This window comes from Thermobia domestica, chromosome 2, assembly GCF_964235325.1.
Source record: "Thermobia domestica chromosome 2, izTheDome1.hap1.1, whole genome shotgun sequence".
In the NCBI taxonomy this organism is placed as follows: domain Eukaryota; kingdom Metazoa; phylum Arthropoda; class Insecta; order Zygentoma; family Lepismatidae; genus Thermobia; species Thermobia domestica.
The window spans coordinates 386,538,728-386,560,495 of NC_137455.1; the positions used below are offsets into that span (position 1 = coordinate 386,538,728).

The following is a 21,768-nucleotide window of genomic DNA, read 5'->3' on the forward strand; positions in this document are numbered from 1 at the left end:
TCGGAGGATGGTTGACCTGTATTGAGATGTATGACTCGGTTACACGAGTCTCAGGAAATAACCACCCTTCTCCAGTAATTTCTATTGGAAATGCTGACACACTCCTTCTATGTTCCGTGACTTCCATTTTCTTGTCTTCTGGAAGAAGCGCTGTAAAAGTAAATGTATTTTAACTGAAGAGTCAAACTTTCTTAATTTCGCGTTGATGTATCAAATGCTATTGAAATTCATTTTATAATTTGTACTTCAAATCACTCTCCATAGCATCTATTTCGTCTTGTCTAGCTCCTGTCTTTTGCCACACTTATTCGGATACTTACACTGTGTACACTGTACCAATCATACTGTGATTCTTCTTGCAATTTTTATGCTGTCAGCAGAGTTATTAAGAACAGGTAACTGTTACAAAATCTATATCCATCGTACAATATATTCAATTCAGGAAACATTTGAGCAATAATTGTTTTATAAATTATTCATCAACAGAAACAAAACCACGAGAAAAATGTTTTGTGAAAATTAAGTGGTGTCTCCATAGAATTTACATATAAATCGTAGATTTAATATATTTGGTTGCTATTCTTGGAAGCAGGGTACAGAGCTACTGAATCGACAAGGTTCGTAATTTTTCCCTTCCTTCCAAGAGCTTCCTCCTTCAGCAGTATTGTCAGATCTCTCTTTCACTTGCTTATACAAACATGAAAGAACTTCATGTCAAAAGCCCCATTATGATCTTGAGTTTCACAAACGTGTTTCACTTGATTGATTGATTTATGGATTAATGGAGACATCAGCTGCGAGGCTATTTGTTTCCGTGAATTTGCTTATTCTGTCACGTAACAGCAACCTTTGTATTCTATTTCTTGCGCGTTCTTCCAGAAATTATCTGTAGTGACTGTGATATTACAACGTTATACGTTATTCATGATAATGGCAGCTTGTATATGGGAAAATCTTCTTATGTAAACTAATTATCTTTATTTGGAGATATATGGAACTAAGTATGCTAATCTTCGATTGGCAATATTGAAGTACAGGGACAGCGTCTGGACTCGCTATTTAAAGAGAGTGGAGGAAGCAGGAGTTATATAGTAGAAGATATTGCATTATGCAGTTTTTGTTTCTTATTTTTCCGTGGAAGAATAAAAGCTTTAAATATAATGAATTTCATCCAGGGAAAATTCAGAAATGAAAGTATCTGAAATATTTCTGTATAACATCCCACAATTATGCCCTTTAGGCTAAGGGAGACGGATGATTAAGGCAAGTGAATGATGATGGAAGAATTGGTGGAATAACTAAGTGGGAGGAGACGGGGTTACCCCGAGAAAACCCACGGATACGATGTTGTCCACGGCAAACTTATTTGGTCGGGGATCGAACCAGGGACCCCACGAACCAGAGTTAAGCGGTTTACCATTGAGCCACCTTGCCACCAAAAATGAAAGTGTAGGACGAACTTGATAGAAAAACATATTTGTATAAGTAGTTGTATTTCAACAGGTAATACCCTGTATCTATAAATAAGAACAATAAGTCATAAAGCTGTGAAGAAAAACTAGATACAGAAGCGATCTTGATACTTAATTAATTATTTATCAGATTATTCAAATAAAAAAAGTTAGATATTTTCAATACACTAATTAACGTAAGAGCTGAAAAATTAACACGGATTTATTCTATAGGTCGCCCGCAAAATTCCATTATCCCAACTACATGACAATAACGTATATATCCATTAGTATTCCAGGTCCTACGAAATAAACAATGAATTCTATTTCTCTTACACTACTATATAATACATATACTGCATATTAACGTATCCTTTTGTTTACATTTTATGTTCTATTAAATAAACAATTACTCATACGTCCATTTACATTATCAAACAACACGTTATTGCGAACTATTAGGTGTATGAGAAAAAATAAACAAGAAATGCAATAGAAGACCATAGTAACTCTGAACACTATTTCAAGGGGATCCTCCTCCGAAACAAACTTTTTGGAGATGGAAACAGACTGTTCTTCATAGGTGATGTTGAGAACAAGAAAAGAAATGGTAGACCTTTTATCAGAGGAGAATCATGTAGCCTCATCCAGGAGTCCATAGAGCAATCGCCAGCAAAGTTGATGCAAACCGATCTGTGAAACTGAATATATCTCGGTCGATACTGCAAAATCATATGAAGCAAGACTTACCGTGATTATCACCGTACAACCGTTCCAGAATTATCCGATGATAACATAGATTGGAGGGAGAAGGCATGTGCGGCTATTCTTGAGATATCACATAAAATGATCTTTCCAAATGAGTGTCCTATCTGCGGAAATATGTTGTTTAGGTCCCAGAACATTCACACTTTTACGAAGAGTTAGAAAATAGCCTCTAACACATGATTATATGGATAACAGTCCTTCGTTTGGATCGTTCTTCTTTGAAGGTATTGGAATCAGCATCGATACCTAAACATGTTGCAGCACTGGTTTTGTCCTCATTGGAAGAGCACAGAACTAAAGAAACATATCAGTTTCAGCAAGATGGGTTACCTACCTATTAAGCCAATATAGTACGCGAATATGTTCATGTGTTGTTTTTTTCTGGGTACTGGATTGGTCGTGGGTCACCTGTGCTGCTAGCTCCACTTGCCTGATCACAACGAACCCCTGACCTCACCACATGATTATGAGGATTCATAAAAAGTATCGTGACAAAACAACCACTGATGAACTGAGAGATGATGTGAGACAAACTTTCTTTCATGTTACACCAGCATCGCTACGAAAAATGTCGCATAGGACCTGGCGGCGTATTATCATTTGCAATGAGAATGAAAATGCACAGACTAATCCCTTGGATCATCAATGATTTTTGTATCATGAGTGTATCACGTGTTCATTGTACATTAACAATTTGAACTACTCCAAAAAGCATACGTTCATTTTATTGGAATATGATAAGGGTATGGACTGGCGTATGTGGCCAGCCTGTATAATAAAACAATAGCGCCTATCAATTTTATGCAGAAGGAGATATATGGGATTATAGTAATCATGCTAAATTATAAAATAGACTGTTCAATTTACTTTAGCTTGTGTTAACAAAAAAAAAGTCCTCTAAAGTGTGTTAATGTATTTTAGTTCTTTATTTGAAGTAACTCGCTTAACCTAATCTGCTACTTTACATAACTTATTTCCTAGCCTATTCTAGTTTGTTTGAAGTTACTTAACTTCCTAGAAGAATGTTCAACAAATATGCTTGAGGAAGAAGGTCATTTTCAATATAAATATAAGCAACGTAAGTTAGTTTTTCTGTTTTCGTAGAAAATTTTACCACAATATTGGCCTCTAACGGAAATGATCCATTCACACTTTCCCTCTTCTAGTCAGAAGTCAAAATATGAGTTTCTCAAGTTGCGAAATACCAGAAAAATATGCTACATTGTCAACGTTTCGCTGCACTGTGTCAACAAATCATTTTTCTTTTTTCTCACACTTCAGACCCCATGTTAATCTTCTTCGTTGGATCTTGTAATTGCTTAAACAAAGTAGACATATTGTTACTATTAAGCAAAATTAATATTTGCAGCTTGAAAGATGTTGATTCTCATATATATAACCATTCTTTTAACCAATGCTATATGCAACTATTGAATGAGAAGTTCATAATTTTCCAAAATTGCCTATGTATCAGCTGGTTTACGTTATCACCGGTCACTTCTACATAACCAGATCCTAGAAGACTTAGACACCCTGCTTCCGACGATCTTCGCCGCCTTCACACCGTGAAATTCTGAAATAACATCTACAGATCTATACACCAAGTCATCTTAGCCATTGACACCCGTGACGAGTGTTCTCAGAAAGCGTATCCTGTGCGTGGCACTGAGCACCAAGATAACCACAGACTAATGCGGCCCAGTGACAATAACGGTCCACAGGCAGATACGAACACAAAGCATTAAGAAGCTTCAAGTCACACGGAAGGCTTGGGCTTGGGCTTTGGCTTGAAATCAATACATATCAACCCGTTAAGAACTTGTCTATCTGTCACTTGAATAAGAATTCTATGTTACCGCGAAATACATATATAACATAAGCATTCCAAGACCATACGCAATAAAGCAGGAGCGAGTCATTGGATTACGAAAAAATAATCTAATGATTTTGTTGTTGTTCTTGTGTTGTTCTTGCAATGAATTAGTCTTTTGTTGTTGTTCTTGTTCATGTCAAGCATAGGTTGATAGGCAACATGGAAAAGTTAAAGCTTTTCTCTCCATTGGGAGAGCTATTTTATACTTTTATAAGGTCTTCTTCGTAACTGCATCTTGATATTCTATCATTGGTCTTCCTCTTCCTGGTTTTCCTTCTCCCTTTTGCTCTATCAACACGGTGATTCAATCGTAGCGCCAAATAAGATGGCCAAGCATACTGTTTCTTCTTTTTTTTCCTATTATGTAGTGAAGTATAGAATGCATTTATTTCACGTTTAATAAGTTTAATTCCATGCATATTCAGTTCATTCTAAACAGCAATTACCGGCACCTCTCTCTTCATTAAGTTGAAACCCTAACTGGAAGGCAATAACTCGGGAATCAAAAGTCTGCACAGGGGAAAACATACTCAACAAGTCAAGGTTTATTTCCATGCAGATCTGGTTTGGTCAAGATTAGTTGAGTTTTTACTACAAGGTGACCATAGGCACCAAGCTCTAGGGGACCCCGAGCTGTCCATAAAAAAAACAGTTTAAATTCATAATTGAAAAATTCTTATTGTTTGAGCACATCTTAATGTTTCATTTATGGTTATTTTTTTTTGTTCGTCGTCACCAATTTGCGCGCATGTCAGGTAAATTATAATCCTAATACTTTGATTCATTTTAAGAAAGAAAACGAAATGAAATGAAATCTTTCAATTTAAAGTCCCGCGATTGTGACCTTTAGGCTAAGGGAGACGATAATTAAGGCAAATGAATGATGATGGAAGAATTAATGGAATGAGAAAGTGAGAGGAATCGCGAATACCTGGAGAAAACCCAAGGGCACAAAGTTGTTAACCACAAACTTACTTGGCTGGGATCGAATCAGGAACCTCACGCACAAGAGGTAAGCACTCTACCACAGAACCACTATGCCCTCTATTGATAAAGAATGTAAACATGAAAGCTGTGGCACTTTATTTATTTTCCCTTCTGAAAAAAAAATACTTAAAATTTGTCCGCCTAAGAGCAAAGCCCACACTATATATATATATATATATATATATATATATATATATATATATATATATATATATATATATATATATATATATATATATATATATTACGAAGGGCGTTGAATTTGTGTTTTGCTTAGTGGCACAAAATACTTAAAAACGCCCCTAGTCAAGACCAGACGAGCTCCATATATCGTATATGAGAAGTTATACTGCCCTTCCAATCGATTACGGAAAATCGAATGCACGATGAAAATACAGTCAGAAAAGGATTTCTTAAGAGACGGCGTAACCGTTTCTGGAAAAGTAAAGAAAAAGGAACTACTCATTTTCGTTAATACTCTTCCATTTGAGAGCTTCTTTCTGCCTAAGCGGTTGGCATAGTGCCTTCAGCGTGGTGGACCCGTGTTCTACTCCTGGCGGGAATTCATGTGGTTTGGATTTCACGTTAATCAGCATGTAGGTCTCATATAGCCTCGCTGCTGAAAGAAACGTTGAACTCAAAATGAACCAAACTTTTCCATTTGAAAATGTTTCCTCGTACTTTTAATGCATCTATGAGAAAAAAACTTGAAATTATAAACTGAGGGGATAAGGTAATCTAACACTGGTCTTCCTAACTCCCTCCACTGCGTCGTCTTTAGCTAGGGTGCAGTGAGGGAGACCAGACTTAGCAAGGGGCATATATTGCTGTATAAAATAAAAAAAAAACGACTAAATAACATTAAGAAGAATAGTAAAATTTCTAAATGGCGTTAGTACGGAAAGTATAAATTGTTAGGGTGTATTGTTGTGTTAGAAGTCACACACACCTGTTAATGAGGGGGGCGCATAAAAACTCACCCCATTGTTTTATTACTCAGATCGACTTCTAGTTCAGTGGAATTCGACTCCAGACACCCTGGTGGACTGAAACATAATAATAAATAATAAATGAAAAAAGGAAATAATATGTTAACTAAATAAAAATTTGTAATTAAAACTAAATAAAACTTTAAACAAATGTTTAAAAATAAACAGGAAATATAAGTTTAATTTATATATTAACGAAATGAGTACCTGAACCAGTTTTGTTTTTTCAGCTCCTTGATTTATGTGGGAAGCAACTTTTTTTCATACTCGACCCTAGCCATAGGAACTAAATAGACGTTTCTGATTGGTTGCAGTTTACGATTGTCCAAACCTTTTGTTCTATTATTGTGTATTACACCTAGTTATATCATAAACTGTCACAAGTTTGAATGTGAATAACACAGAGAGTATTAACACCAAGGCAATTTATTTTGATCATGTTTTACATTGATATGTTGTACACCTGACGCACGAATCATTTTTCGAAATGTCCCCCCTTGGCCTTGTTGTAGGCACGAAGTCTGTCCGGCCACTGGCCAATGGCATTACGCCATGGGAAAATTGTTCACTGCTCGGGTCAAGGATTGTTTCAGAGTGTCGACAGATGGACGCCGTTCATGGCAGACCTTTTCCTAAAGGACTACCCAAAGTTTGTAGTCCCACGGGTTAAGGTCCGGGCTGCTAGAAGGTTAATCAGCGGTAGAAATGAAGTCAGGGACGTTCCGTGCCAGACACACCTGGATTGTTTTCGCTTTGTGACCTGGAGCGGAGGTCCATCTTTCTCCAGGGAACACGGCAGCAGACAGTGGTTTTACTATAGGTGTTAGGACTGTGTCCTGGTACACCTTGGCAGATGTTTTAACATCCCTGGCACACCTTTTTCGCAAAAATGCAGCTGGGTTGTGCCTGAGTATCTCACTCCCCACCAAACCATCACTGAAGCAGGATGATGTTCCCTCTGAACCTTGGAGCTGCCTCAGCAGCTGCAGTAGATGACGTGGCATACACACATTCATTTTGGGCGTTGTAGGCCTGCTCAATTGTGAACACCTTTTAGTCAGTGAACAGAATCTTTCTGTGCAGATTGTTGGCGTAACGCCGCAACAATCTCTTTTATTTAAGGACCCTTTGTCACACTAATGTTTGAGTCAGAAAGTGACCAGTCCGCCTCTTATACGCCCATAGATTTAGGTCACTTTTGAGCACACGAGACATGGAATTTCTGCTGATGTTCATCTCAGCAGCCATCACACTTTGTGTTCGAACAAGATTTCTTCAAATTCTTGCTGCGACTGCTTTCTGGACCTGCGGGGTTCGTACCGTTCGTGGTCTGCCACTCCTTGCGCAGTCAGCTGCCGTTCCAGTCTCGGTGTATCGCTGTATGGCGCGGTCACGAATCTCTTTCTGATTTGTAGGGGTTTCAGGAGGTTGAAAATCTCACCTGCTGTCTTCCCGACCTTGTATAGTGCAATTACTGCTATGCGATTTTCGTAATCGTCCCACTCCATCAGAACTCAATACAATATCAACGTATGTCATGAACAGTCAAACACACACTACATGCATCTTCCGCTTTATACACAGATGGCAGCACTGTGCTACTCTGGATTCCTACAGCGCCACTCCAAACTTTGTGACAGTATTTAAGATATAACTAGGTAGTAATAGAAGAAAATTATCACTTTGTTGAAACTGAAGAAGAAAATTGAAGAAGCAACTGAGGTTAAATTTATAACATGGGGGTCAAGGTGGAACAAAACGAGTCCTGCGAGGCTTCTAACCCGTTCCTCCTCCTCCCCCTACTACTACTACTACAACTACTACTAGTACTTATACTATGGATTCGTATAGCAAAACTCCACGCGTAACGTAAATAAATCATTTTTTGAGTATTATTTTCATCTTATCTTAATGGAATAAGTGTTATGAAAATTTTTTAAAGAAAATAAAAAAAAACTTTCCGGAGGTCGGGTTTGAACCCACGCCAAATGCAATTATTATTACTTGTCCATTGAACTAGCACGCTCTTCCAGGAGGACTGACTGCAGGAGATGTTTGATTTCTACTATATGTATGCAACGTGGAGAGAAACGGATAAACTCAACCAATCAGAACCGCGTATTTAGCTCCTTTGGCTAGGGTTGAGCGTGATTTAAAATATGTATGTGGGGAAAGCATTTTTCTCGCTTCTTTGAAACGATCAGGGATGTTAATGGTCTAATATTACTGCTTTTTTGTCTTCCAGTGTTAAAGTTCATTGTTTTATTTTTTTAAAAAAAATGCGTTTGCATTATAGATAAATTGAATTTTTTTAAATATGTATGCTTAGTGAGGTAAAGGTGGTTCAAGTGATTTGTTCAGAATAGAGTACCACATAAATCCCTGAAGTTAGGTAGATTAAACTCCTCATAGAAACTCCTTATAATTGGACACGAGTCCCAACGTTTTATAAATCCATGTTTTAAGACGAAAGGAACATTTTCTATTATTGCATTTTTCTTTGCATTCAAAGTAGTATTGGGTGTTTTTTATAACCGCATCAGAGAAAATGCTGAAAGCTTTGAAATGAAATTTGGAAATAGTTTGTATCCACTACAAACTTAATGTGAAAATTAATGTGAAAAATGGAATATCTCATAAGCTTCTCAAGTTAGACGGATAAAACTTGGGATAAACTCTTTATTAAAAATAAGCTTACACATGCGTAGCGTTTTCGAAAAAATTCCATCTTTTAAGGACGGATGAGGCATATTTTCTATATTTTTCCCTCCGCATTGAAATCCAAGACATCCGTTGTTTGTGATCACTTTACAGAAAACGACTTACTCTTTTGACATGGATCATGGAATCTACTTTTTTCTAGCCTCAAGGGTTTTATCATGTCACATTGAATAATGGATGTATTCTAAACGGGGTAGGGGGAATTCAAAATGAATGACAAATATAGTATCTTATGGCTTTTTCTAGCTATACTTCGATTGAAATGCGTATCCTAAGCGGGAAGGGGGTTCAAATTTTTTCGGTAAACCTATTTTCCCTGTGCGAATAACGTGGATTTGAGCTAGTATAAATATTAAAATAATAGACCACAGTACTTAAATTTCAAAGAGGAAGGGATGTAAATAAATTTGAAGAGACGTTAGTTAAAATTTTAGTTGATTTTTTAAAGAAAACCAAAAAATGCTTTCCCTTATAACTGGATGAGCTAAAACCAAAGATAGCACAGATCCTTTACGCCGTTAATGTCTCACACTAATAAAAAACATTAACGGTTTAACATTATACAAATAAAGATAACTATAAATCAAAAGCCAAACATCTCTATCTTTGTTAACCCTCCTTGATCGTCATATTTTTTCAGACACATTTTGAAATAGCTATAACAAAAGATTTTCCACTGCACTATACGATGTTATAGTGCCTTCACCCAGTTGTGGATTGGAATGTAAAAACTGGAGGGGAGGCAGCCAGAACCCAGACTTAGATAGGTATATCATGAGTTTACAATTTCTCATGGATCCTGGAGAAGTTTCTAATTCAACTCTCTCCCTATGAATATTACTGCTAGGTTGGACGTTGACATTGTGGACCTCAAGTATTGTTTACATATTGCATAACAGAAAAACTACAACTGAAGCTATATATAAGGCTTTAAAAAATTTCCAATAAAAAATGCAACGCTTACTATAAACTTTCAAAAATATATAAATAATAGCTTCCTATTTATGTCCCTAAAAAGTTGGGGAGGGGGTTAGGTCCCTCCGGCCCCGGGCTAGATCCGCCACAGCCTTCACCGTACATTCTAGTACAGCGGTTTTGAATCTGAGGGCTCCCCTCCCCCTGATTGGGTATGAAGAGCGAATACGAAAGGGGGCTAAGCTACTGACAAAAAAATTCGGAATTATAAATAAAAGTAATACTTGTAATAACCATTTAAAATTTAGCTTTTTCAAACTTCACAATTCAACACGTTTCTCATTTTGTCTTTCCAGTTATTATTATTATTATTATTATTATTATTATTATTATTATTATTATTATTATTATTATTATTATTATTATTATTATTATTATTATTATTATTATTGAGGATTTGAGAATTCAAGGCTGCTTCTGAAATCATTGAAGAGATCAGATAAAAAGCATGTATGACCAATAAACCCAAGGAAAGGTTGCAAGTAAAGCATGCAGACTTTATGAAAGAGATGCCAAATAAACAACACTTGAAACCTCTACTCTAGTGAAATTCTCTTTTTTTAAAACAGAGAATTCATACTTGGTCTCGCCTGATTTTACTAAAAAGCACGAAGAAAAACCTGATGTAATTGCTGCAGAAAAATGTATCGTAGAAACAACCTTTATTCTCTTTTTAGTAAAGTATAGTTTACATTGTAGCAAACAATTCCTATAGTTTTATACGGCTATCAATAACCCAACAAACAAGATCACTAAAATAATTAAAAATTCAAAAGATCTAATAGGAGTGTGTGCATGAGAAGTTAGCATTCTTACATGTATTTCGCAATCGGAAATTCGACTCTGAGAGGTGAGAGTATTTGTGATTAGGACTCTCCAGTGGGAAAGTCATTGGCACTTAAAGTCACCTGCGACAACGGAATGAATACAATAAGCTACATTGATTCAAGACAAATCCAAAGTTATTCTACAAGGAGAGATTCTGAATGATTTCCGTAATTTCATAAGGAATTGTTATCGAAAGAGAATAGGCCAAAATATGACTATGTTAAGTTTTATTTTCGATCACTGTAACACACCTTCATAAAGTTACAATCCTGATTATGCTGGTTTTGTTATCTTCTGTAAAATAATGTCACAAAAACTGAATGTATACAAAAATGTGTTAGTAGTTGAAGGTAGGGCCTATCCCTCAACGACGTAGTTTGTCAGCTTATGAAATAATATTTGTAAATAATTTCCCAATACCTTATGTTAAGGGACTGAATAACATTCTTTTTAACATACAGACGCTCATCAATGGAAAATAACTTTTTACATAACTTCTTAAAAATCTATAATAAACATCATAAATATTAATAGTGAAATGTCTAGTGTTATTGACAACCAACATTCTACTTTAGTTCTGAAAAATTACCCTTTCTTCGTTTTGAAAATTCTCCTTACGAAAATTTGCGCAGCAGTCGAATTGACGTTTAGCGTGAATCAATTACAGCGCAACGTGATATTGCCAAACCTCCGGTAAGAATCTAGCTTTCAACGAGCGAACGTTGCGACATGCTGACAAGTTTTTTTTCCGCTAAGAACACACAGTATATCGGCCGAAGTAGACTATCAGCTCAAAGTGTTGCTATAACCAAGTAGGACGGATGACGTCGTCTCAAAATCAAACATCAATTTGACTGCCGCACACAGCATCATGGAGTTATGTTAGCACAATAACCAGACGGTTATTTCTGTTAGAGACTCTAAGAGAGTTAGTTTTTATTTAAACGTCAAGGTGGAAGGTAGGCTTTGGACGAATTCATAATAAAAAGTCTCTCACCAATCTATTCTTTCTCCACTCCCCACTTCCAATGAAGAATTCTCCCCTGACCCTCTGCAGCCTGGGGGACTACATAAGAAAATATATCATCTTAACAGACAGAAAAAAATGAAATTTTCATAAAACAGACATAAATATATAAATTATATCATACATATAGAAAACAAAATAATAGTATATAATTCAGTGGCGTACGCAAAGAGAGAGTTACCTAGTTTGAAACCTTTTTTTTTTTTTTTTTACAATATGTTATGTGAAAATAATAAATATCCATATTAGGACATAAATGTCCTGAAGAGACAAGTATTTGGATCCTTGAAACAGCTTCCTTGAACAAATTCAGTGTATGCTACTGTATAAACCTAATAGTAAGACAACTAAAAGTAACAGGAGAAAATGAAATGTTTACTGATCTTTTTAATATGTTGTTCTCTTGACACTTTCCACTTAGCCACTGTTCTAGAAAACTCTTAGAATGGAGTCTTTGTTCACGAATTATATAACAAAAAATATTATTTGTCTTATATCGTAAAAGCATTGTATTCTACTTTACTTATTTATTTATATATTTATTTTCTCGTAACTTTATTGCTTTCTCTTCTTCTTTTGGGTTATTAGTCAATTCTAAGTCAATTTTCCGCCCTAACCTTTTCAACTCCATCTAGCATACTTTTTAAAATTCTTTCTTTACCTTTTAAAATTCAAATTGACCTGTCAAACTTATACCTAGGTATATAGGATAATATCTCATTAAATGATGTAACACTTCATGTAAGAATACTAAATACCCAAATACCGTATGACCTTTTCTCTTGAGTTGGTTACTTCCGCAGCCTACAAAATAATGTTAATCATCTTCTGTAACCTGACTAACTTCCCCTACTCCACACGGGGATTTACTAATAATCTCAATTGGTATTTGTTAATTCTTCTATTCTCTTGATAATCACCGAATTAGGTAAATGTTTATTTATAGTTCAGTGTTTGGATCGTCGATATCCACGATTTACTATTGTCACCAATACAGTTTTCCTTTTTTGTTTATCAACAAACTGTCTCTTTTCTCTTTTTATGATTTCTTCAATTTTCCCGGAACCTTTTCTCCCACAATATTATCTACCTTTATATAGTTCTAGTTATCATGCAACTGACACTAAAGTTGTATCTTTTATTCTAAAGAATGGTTTGGTTGAACTCATTATAAGCGATGATTGAAATGCATAAAATCTACTTGATCGAGACCAGTGATAGAAGGGTGTTAGTGACTTTGTTCTTCCATTACTGTAAACTTATACTTAAGAAACTTTCGGAACGAGACGAGTGGTGCATCAATATCCTTGCATTGCAATGGAGCAAGACTAAGTACCGTAAATCTTCTATTGGCGAACGTTATTTTTCTTCACAAAAATGCAGAGCATATAGCAAACAGCACTCTGGCAATTCCATTGAGAAGTCCTGCCACATTCAGATTCACTCTACCCTTATGTTACAGTATTTCCATGTGTTTGGAGAGTTCAAGACAATAATGAAGATAACCGACTTTCGATCTGACAGAGAGGGTTCAGCACTGACTTCACTTAGAACCAGAAATATGTTTCAATCGCCATCCATTACCTGGTATTACTGGAAGCAAGATATCTGTACAATCTACAACAGGTTAACAAAATACAGAACAGATTTGGTTACTACAATTAATAGCGTGAGTCAATTGAAGACAGATCTTTGTAATGCAATAAGAAATAATTGTAGATGAAGGAACATTTATGATATTGAAACCGCATTATAACTATATGTGTATTATAATATGGATGTATGAATGTGTTATAATTGCTTAATACATGCAACGGACTTTATAATTAGGTTATGTAGACTATTATGTTTAGAAATAAATAAATAAATAAATCTTAGCAATGAAGGATAGTATAGTCGTGTAAGCAAATTTCTCTTGCTTTAGCACCTTATTCTGAACTTCATTCCAAAATGTACTAGAAACTTATATTTGTTAAATATGATATCGTTAATATTACCTGACCAGGATAGCAGTGCGGTTTTGGGTGGATGGCGCTGCTGTTGTGTTTTCATCAGTTTCTGGGCAAGCGCGGTGGGATAGGGGAGCGGAGAGTTTCACTCTGCAGTGTATCCAACGGTTTTTAAAAGTTGCAGTTTGGATGTTATGCATAGCCTAATCTCTTTCCGCTTAATAAAGAACACCGTAAGTTATATGGTTGTAGTGAATCATTCCTGCAGTAATGCAGATGTATTGTGAATAGTGATATATGAATGGAAATTATCAATTTAAGAACAACATATCACAAATGACAATTCAGTGAGCTTCTACCGTGTATTAAGCAGACTGTATAAAAATTGATTACGTTTTATTCGATGTCATTATAAAACAGGAGCAGCCTGTAAAACGCTGCTCGCTAGTTTGTTCGCAATTTAATATAGAGGGTGTATTTTTGTTGTAGTAGTTTTTTTGCTTGTCACTTAAGATGTTCTGCAAATAACTTCAATATCTTTTGAAACTGTTTGTCTTAACTTGAGCCAGGAGCGGATCCAGGCTGAATGTTTGGGGGGTGGTCGTTCGAAGTCAAATCAAGGTAAGAGTGTACTGCAAAAACAAAAAAGTAAAACAACTTTAGAAAAGAAGAAGTGGCTAGTGTATGCAATTTCAAGAACAGAAATGGCCACATACGATTTCGAAGGTGGACATTTTTTTGAGCAAGAACGCCAATGTAAGTAACTTCTTTGACTTCTGCAACGTAAAACCAAAAAAAAAAAAAAAAAAAATAGTAAGGCCTACATATTTTAAGTTTTATTTTACATTTATAATACAAAGTTGAAAATTCTTAGGTTTCAGTTTTAAAATAAAAAAAATATCCTATTCTGGGGGGGGGGGCAATCGCCCCGATCACCCCGCCCCCTGGATCTGCCCCCGACTTGAGCATATGCGTGAAGTGGTTTATTACGAACAGGACAAAAGGAACTGTGATAGATTGTTTATAAGTAATCCGGTTAGAAACACTGCTGCTTGCATTTTAGTTCCGAAACCGGCCACCCGCACTCGTTCGCTGGTCAGGTAATACTATTATTGGTTGGTAATAAACACCGAGACACTCATAAAATTTAATGGAATGAATTCAAATATATATATTTATTTAGTGTACCTATAAGTTCATATTTCCTTATATACTTTACTATTGATAGTTTTTTTTCGTATAATTCACGTCACTTTTGTTATGGCTGCTTTTCAAGCTTTTGAAATCTTATAAATTATATTACATACTTTAAAAATAAATAAATGTATCTCTGTACTAAATAACAATAAATAAATATAAATGTTAACATTAATTTGGTACATACAGATGGTAAGTTGTTAGTTGAAGAAAAAAATATTTTTAAAAAAGTTTTGTGATCAAGAAGGTAATATAAACATGAAACAGTTTATAAGCAACACGAGTCCCTTCCTCGAAATCCGTTATAGTTGTTGAAAATCAACACATACAGAGTAGCATTTTTTTGGTAATAAGTCCTCAAATATCATAAGCTGTTAACTTTAACAAATCTTCAATTTTGTTAACTTAGATGATGTGTACTATACAGTATTTTCTCAAAAATATTTTAAACAAATTTCAACAATAAAATGTTAAGGCAGCTTGATAAGCTCTCATCCCATTTTTGGAATTGAGCGGCCTGGAGAAAGACAATGGTAAGCATCATATCCAGGGAAATGGAATTATTAAGTGGAATAGGTTAGAATCGGAGCACAGAACAAAATACAGATAGTTTAAGTTCGAAACTAGTCTATATCTGCTAACATCAAGAAATGTGTCGTTGGACGTTCGTAAACAATTTATTAAGACACTGGTATGGAGCGTGGCGCTTTACAGATCAGAGAAATGGATATTGAGAAAAGCTGAAATATGCAAGCTGGAAGTATTTGAAATGTGGTATTGGCACAGAATGCTGCGCATATCATGGACCGAAAGGAAAAGGAACGAAGACGTACTAAAGGAAGCTAATAAAGGAAGACAGATCATGAAGATAATAGGAAAAAGAAGAAACAGCATGTTTGGCCATCTTATTTGGCACTCCGATTGGATCACCATGCTGATAGAGGGAAATGCAGAAGGAAAACCAGGAAGAGGAAGACCAAGGATAGAATATCTAGATGCAGTTACGAAAAAGAGGCGTTATCAAAGTATAAAACAGCTCTCCCAATGGAGAGGAAAGTTTTAACATGTTGCCCACCTGCCTATGGTTGAGGTGAGAAAGAAGGTGGAATGAGTTAGGATTGGAGCACATAACAGAATGCAGATGGTTTAAGTTCGGAATTGTAACGACAGGGAAAGCTTGTTTAGTATGTGTCATTGCATTGCATATGAATATTGAACTTTTTTTCCACTTTACTGGATACTTAGAAACTTACCATTGTCTTTCCCGGAACAGCTCAATGTTATTGAATCACTTGAAGATAATGAACATAAAAAGACGAAGTAATTTTTGAGTGTCTGCCCGTTGCCCGTTCAGCTTCTTTGCCCGTTTGTCTATTCCCAAGCAACATTTTGTCAATATATTCTGACCAAATTTCAAACTTAAGATTATTATAGCATTCTTTAGCATTTTTTCTTTGACATAGCTTCCTGGTTCCAGAAATAAAGAAAGTTTATTGGTGGATGAGAATTTAAAAAAACAACGCAATGTAAAAAAAATAGTTCACGGTTTTGATTACGTTGACCCACGAACTAACATACAATTTAATTATAGCGCGAAGCTTTAAAATTTAAGCATTACTGTTCGAACTCTGTGTATGAATATGTATGTGAAAATGAATCAACATTTCGTAGAAAATTCGATAAATAGTGTCAAAAATTAGAAACGGCATGGCTGTTACCAGATTGACACATATTTCTTGAATTAGTTTGTGAAATGGTGGTCAATGGAACATCAAGTGAAAGTTTCGTAGCTCGAAACTGTTAGAAACACAGAGGGTTTTTTTTTCTTTTGTTTTCTTTTAGTTTGGGAAATAAGTTCGTTTTGAATGATTTTTTCAAGAACGAATCTGATGACGTTGTTTATATTTCATTAATCCCTAAAAATATGTCACATCTCATGACTTAACAAATGAGAACACTAAAGCTCAGTGCTGTAGCCCATTTCTTTAATATACTGTTTTTTTTTTTTTAATTTCGGTACAAATTTTAGCTATATCCTATAAGAGTTTGATGGAAGATTTCCCAAAGTTTGAAATAGAAATACGCGTATTGGCTGTCTCTGATCTCTTAGTATCTTAAATATTTATATATTGTACACATTAAAGTTATTATTTTTATTGTTATTAATAATTAAAAATTCGGCGGATATTAGAAACCTTCCCCTTACGCTGCAGATATTTCTGAAAATACAAGTATAGTATATTCTCTACTTCCTTACATATTTCATTATCATTTTTTTATGTTGTGAACTGAGGGGGTGAACGTAACAGTGGTCTAACCCACATAAAGAATGAGTCAGAAAAAACTTGGCCAGTAACTTTGACCAAAAAAGTAGGTAAAGAAATGAAAAGAAGAAAGGTCGTTTGCATATTTTAGTTGACTATAAAGTTTAAAAAAATAAACACACAAAATATATTATAAAGAACTAATTATGGAAAAATGCTCGTACATTACTCTTAATCCGCTTCATAAGAGTTCGCACATCTTCTTCTGTTATTTGATTGGCAGCTGCAGTCCACTTGCGACGAAAAGTTTTCAAGTCAGCCGCCTTCCCTTTTGATGTTTTCAATGTTCTTTTAATGTGGGCCCAATATTTTTCAATTGGCCTAAGTTCAGGGCAATTTGGTGAATTTGCCTCTCTTCGAACTGCGACGATACCCTTTTCTTTATAACAATCAGTGGCTGCTTTAGAGTAGTGAGAGGTAGCAAGATCTGGCCAAAAGAAAACAGAGTTACTGTATGACATCACAAATGGATACAAGCGTTTTTGTAAACACTCCTTCGTATAAATTTCGCCGTTAATTGTCCCTGTTGTGATGAACGCTTTGCTTTTTTTACCGCATGAACAAATAGCTTGCCAAATCAAATATTGTTTGGGATATTTGGATGCCTTCCGTTGTTTAAATTTATCCTGCAAATCTCCCCTCTTCAGTGCCACGTACTACTCCTTTCCGGGAATTTGACTGAAATCAGCGACACAATAGGTTTCGTCGTCCATAATGCAACATCCATATTGAGTAAGGTACTGATCATAGAGTTTTCTTGCTCTGGATTTTGCCGTCACTTTTTGCTTTTCGTCTCGGTTAGGTACCTTTTGGACTTTGAAAGATCGTAAACTTTTCCTTGCTTAAATCTGTGCACTGTAGATTGGGATGCTTTGACCACACCAGCAACTGCTCTTTCCGATAAATAAGGATTTTGACGCAGCAATGCAGTAACCCTTTTCTCCAGCTTCGGTTGGCTAGTCCCCGGTTTTCTACCTGAGCCAGGTTTTCTTTCAACAGTTAAATCTTGTGCGTACTTTTTAATTACATTTTGCACAGTAGACCGAGGGTATTTTACGAGTTTGCTTAATTTATTTAAGGACATACCTGGATTTTCGAGGTATTTGTTCACAATTAGTTTTCGTTTTTCTAACTGACTCATCGTTCTTTACCACAGTATGCACACTTCACAACTGACAATCTATTCGTGAGTAAGATCGACAGTCTGCCCTTGCTTATGCACAGTGCTGCCAATGTTCATCTTATATACTAGAAAATATGGAGGGAGGAAAGTGGCCAGGTTTTTTCTGACTCATTCTTTATTTTTTAAATGAAGAAAAATCAAGTTAAAGTTAAACACATATGCTTTTTGTACAATATAGGAAAAGTAACCACAAGTGATTGAATGTGTCATACATTGTATATACTGTATATATATTCTACAAAAAAACCATGTGTTTAACTTGATTTTTCTCCATTTTTAAAATTCTGGGTTAGACCACTGTTGCACTCACCCGCACAATTCATCTCAATGATTAAGGTTAGAGAAAAGTCATTGCATAATAGACAAAAAGTGATTAAAGGTAAAACAACTTAATAAAACTTAAAAGACGTGTCAAACAAATAAAACAAAACAAAATAAAAACTAACCTGCATTTAGTTACGTATATTTTTCTGTTAAAAATACGAAATGCAACTAAGGTTGGTCGAAGGGGATAATTAGTCGTTATTCAGTTGTTTTCCTCGTATAGGGACGAGGTGGGGGGGTCAGATGGGTGAGTGATTAGTTTTCGTTAGTGAGTGTAAACTCACCACTCTACACTTGTTAAACTTGCGTTTTCAGCCGACGAAATCAGCTCCCCACTTTCGGACGGACTGAAAAGACAATAACTTTGTTTAATTCTGTGGAACAAAACAAAATAATAACAAATGAAACAAAAACAAATAGATTACGGTTAAAAAATAAAACAAAGTAAAACAACTAGTCTATTCAGTAGAAAATAATTAGTCAGCATAAAATTTACCTTAAATGATTCAAAGCGATTCACTGGTGTTTAGTTTTAGTTTGTTTTACAGTGTAGTATCTAAGAGTTAAAACATATAAATTTAGTCTATACGTAGTAAATGATCTGTGAGAGGAAACCAGCTAATACGAGGGGAATAACTATATTCTCAAGTGAAAACGGTAGGAAAAACCACTCCCGACAAAGAATTACCATACGTGTTCCAGATTCAAGGTTGGCTGACTGATTTGAATCCACTCCTTTGTCAGCAACAACGATGTACAGAGTGTAACTTAATTGATGCAACACGCGTCGGGAGGTGATTCTTGACACCGAGATAAGCAAAACCAACTTGAACCAAGTCAACAATTTGGAACAGCGTATCCATAACACCTGAGCAACTGTTCGCCATGACCCAGGAATCTTTGAACGGGTTCGCCAATGCATGAGCCGGCATTGTGATGTATGCATTGCTATTCATAGTGGACACTTTGAACATCTTCTGTGATGTGCTTGACGAATGTACGTTTACGTGTCTCTGCATGTTGATATCTACCGCTTCAATCTTACTATTCCCTCGTTAACTCTGTCAATATGCCCAATGTGCTATATGTTCATAGGATTTTTCTCGCTTATCTCGGTGTTACGAATCCCCTCCCGACGTTTGCTACATTAATTGAGTTACATCCTGTATGAATGAGATATATAGTTTAAAGTGGGATCAGAACCATTATAGTTCATTAAATGCTCGCTCTGCCATCTAGAATCGAACTCAGGACCACGTGCAGCTAATGCACTCAAGCTAGGCACAATATTAGAAAAAAAGAAATGAACCAAACTTAATTATCTAATATCTCGTTTTTTATCAGTTTTGCCTTATTTTAATGATCTTCATTCGAAATTTTACCGAAACAACTCGACAAGGACAAAACACGCAAACTTCCAGATAATTTTATTTGATTAGTTTAGCGTCCCTTTCAGCAACTAGGCTATATGAGACGTGGACCTACAGTTTTAACGTGGAATCCGAACCACATGAGTTTCCGTCGGGTTCCAGATAATTAAAAGGACCTCTGTCCAGATTGGGATTGGAACCCACGACGAATTTGGGCTTGCAATTGACAGCCTAATAGATCACAACTTTAGGCTACATCCACCGGCAAGAAGGAAGGCTAAGAAGAGAAAGAGTTTAGCTATTGTGCCTTGAGATAAGTGTTACATGCACCTTCCAAAGAATTGGTAATCCATTAAGTGTTATGCATACAGAGGACTGTGGATTTTACGAGTTGATTGCATTGGAGTTTAGTTTTCCTTTCAGTACCAGGATTGTATGAGACATTGATCTACAGCTTTAGGTGGAATCAAAACCGCATGAGCTCCCACGGGGAATCAAACACGTGTCTAGTGCGCCAAGAGGCACATACGCTAAACGTATGGCCACAAGGAAGCTCAATTGTGAATTTTAACCCACATAATGTTAAAATAATAAATGTATAGGCATTTATTAATATATATTATCTATATATATAAAAGAGAACGTACAAATCCTTTGTTCCCTCATCACGCTAATACGGCTGAACCAATTTCTTTCATTTTTGGGGGGTTATTAGGATTTGGACCCTAGATTGTTTTTATCATATCACTTTAATTTTTAATTACCAGTGTCTTGAGATAATTGACGATTCAAGTGTCCATTACGTACAAATCCTTTGTTAGTTCATCATAGGTAAAAATAAACGTATTTATATGCAACCCGCATGACCGTGTCACTCGGCGGGTTAACATAAATGACAGGCGATATAATGTTAACATTTACTGCAAGCATATTTCACGGGTATTAAACACATGAGATATGGAGTTGTGCATTTAAATTTTCATTTCAACCCAGCGAAGCGGGTAATATATGCTAGTAGTTACATATAAATCATATTGAAATTTAAAAATAGTTGAAATTTTCCTGCAATACTACATTCTCTGCAAAATTAATATTTTCTTTTTAGCAAGAGAATTTTCCTTTCAATTGGCGGAGCTATCCTGTACTTAGTTAAGAGGCCTCATCACTGCGAAATTAAAATACCGCTAATTTTACAGCAATTATGTAATATCTTCAATTATATAGAAGATAATCGAAATGTGAAACAAGAGCGCCTTAGACAATATTATTTTGCATGAGGTACCGTTATCACAAGTCACCTGGTAGCTTTGCATTTGCAGCCATTTAGAAACGCGAAAATAAATGCCGATTTTCTAAATGGATGGAAATCGAAAGCAGATAAATGAGTCGTGATAACGGTACCGTATCTCACGTAAAATAATATTGTCTTGGGAGGTCTTGTTCCATTTTCATATTATCTTTTATCTAATTGAAGATATCACATAATTACTGTAAAATTAGCGGTATTTTAATTTCGCCATGATGGGGCCTCGTAAGAAGTCAGAGAGGAAGGGTAAAGAATAAAGTATTTACTGTCTTGTAATGCTAACATCTTATGTGAGTATAGGGTTTTAAAAATATAGTGTATATCCACCTCCATATGCGCTCGTTTCTTCGTAAATTTAAAGTGAGTATTCGGTAGACTGTAAAAATATAGTTGGGTATACGCCGTATACGGTCCATTACATCCCTGGGTATTTTGTAATTCTCAATAAAAAATACTGCCCAAATTACTAATCTTTTGGGGGAAAAGTCAATGAAAC

The 21,768-nt window shown here is 35.6% G+C and overlaps 1 protein-coding gene across 15 annotated transcripts in view; it reads right to left on the reverse strand.

The window, feature by feature from the left end:
- Positions 1-21,768, reverse strand: part of pHCl-1 (pH-sensitive chloride channel 1) — an 839,505-nt gene that overhangs the window by 286,775 nt on the left and 530,962 nt on the right. For 11 of the 15 annotated variants that reach the window (XM_081749485.1, XM_081749493.1, XM_081749487.1 and 8 more), the window contains 3 exons: positions 18,881-18,943; positions 11,590-11,658; positions 6,060-6,125 (listed from right to left, as the gene is read on the reverse strand). The exons of the other annotated variants lie outside the window; for them this stretch is intronic. In XM_081749485.1, the coding sequence (XP_081605611.1) occupies positions 6,060-6,125; positions 11,590-11,658; positions 18,881-18,943 (198 nt within the window). The remainder of the gene's footprint in view (positions 1-6,059; positions 6,126-11,589; positions 11,659-18,880; positions 18,944-21,768) is intronic. 15 annotated transcript variants of the gene reach the window in all.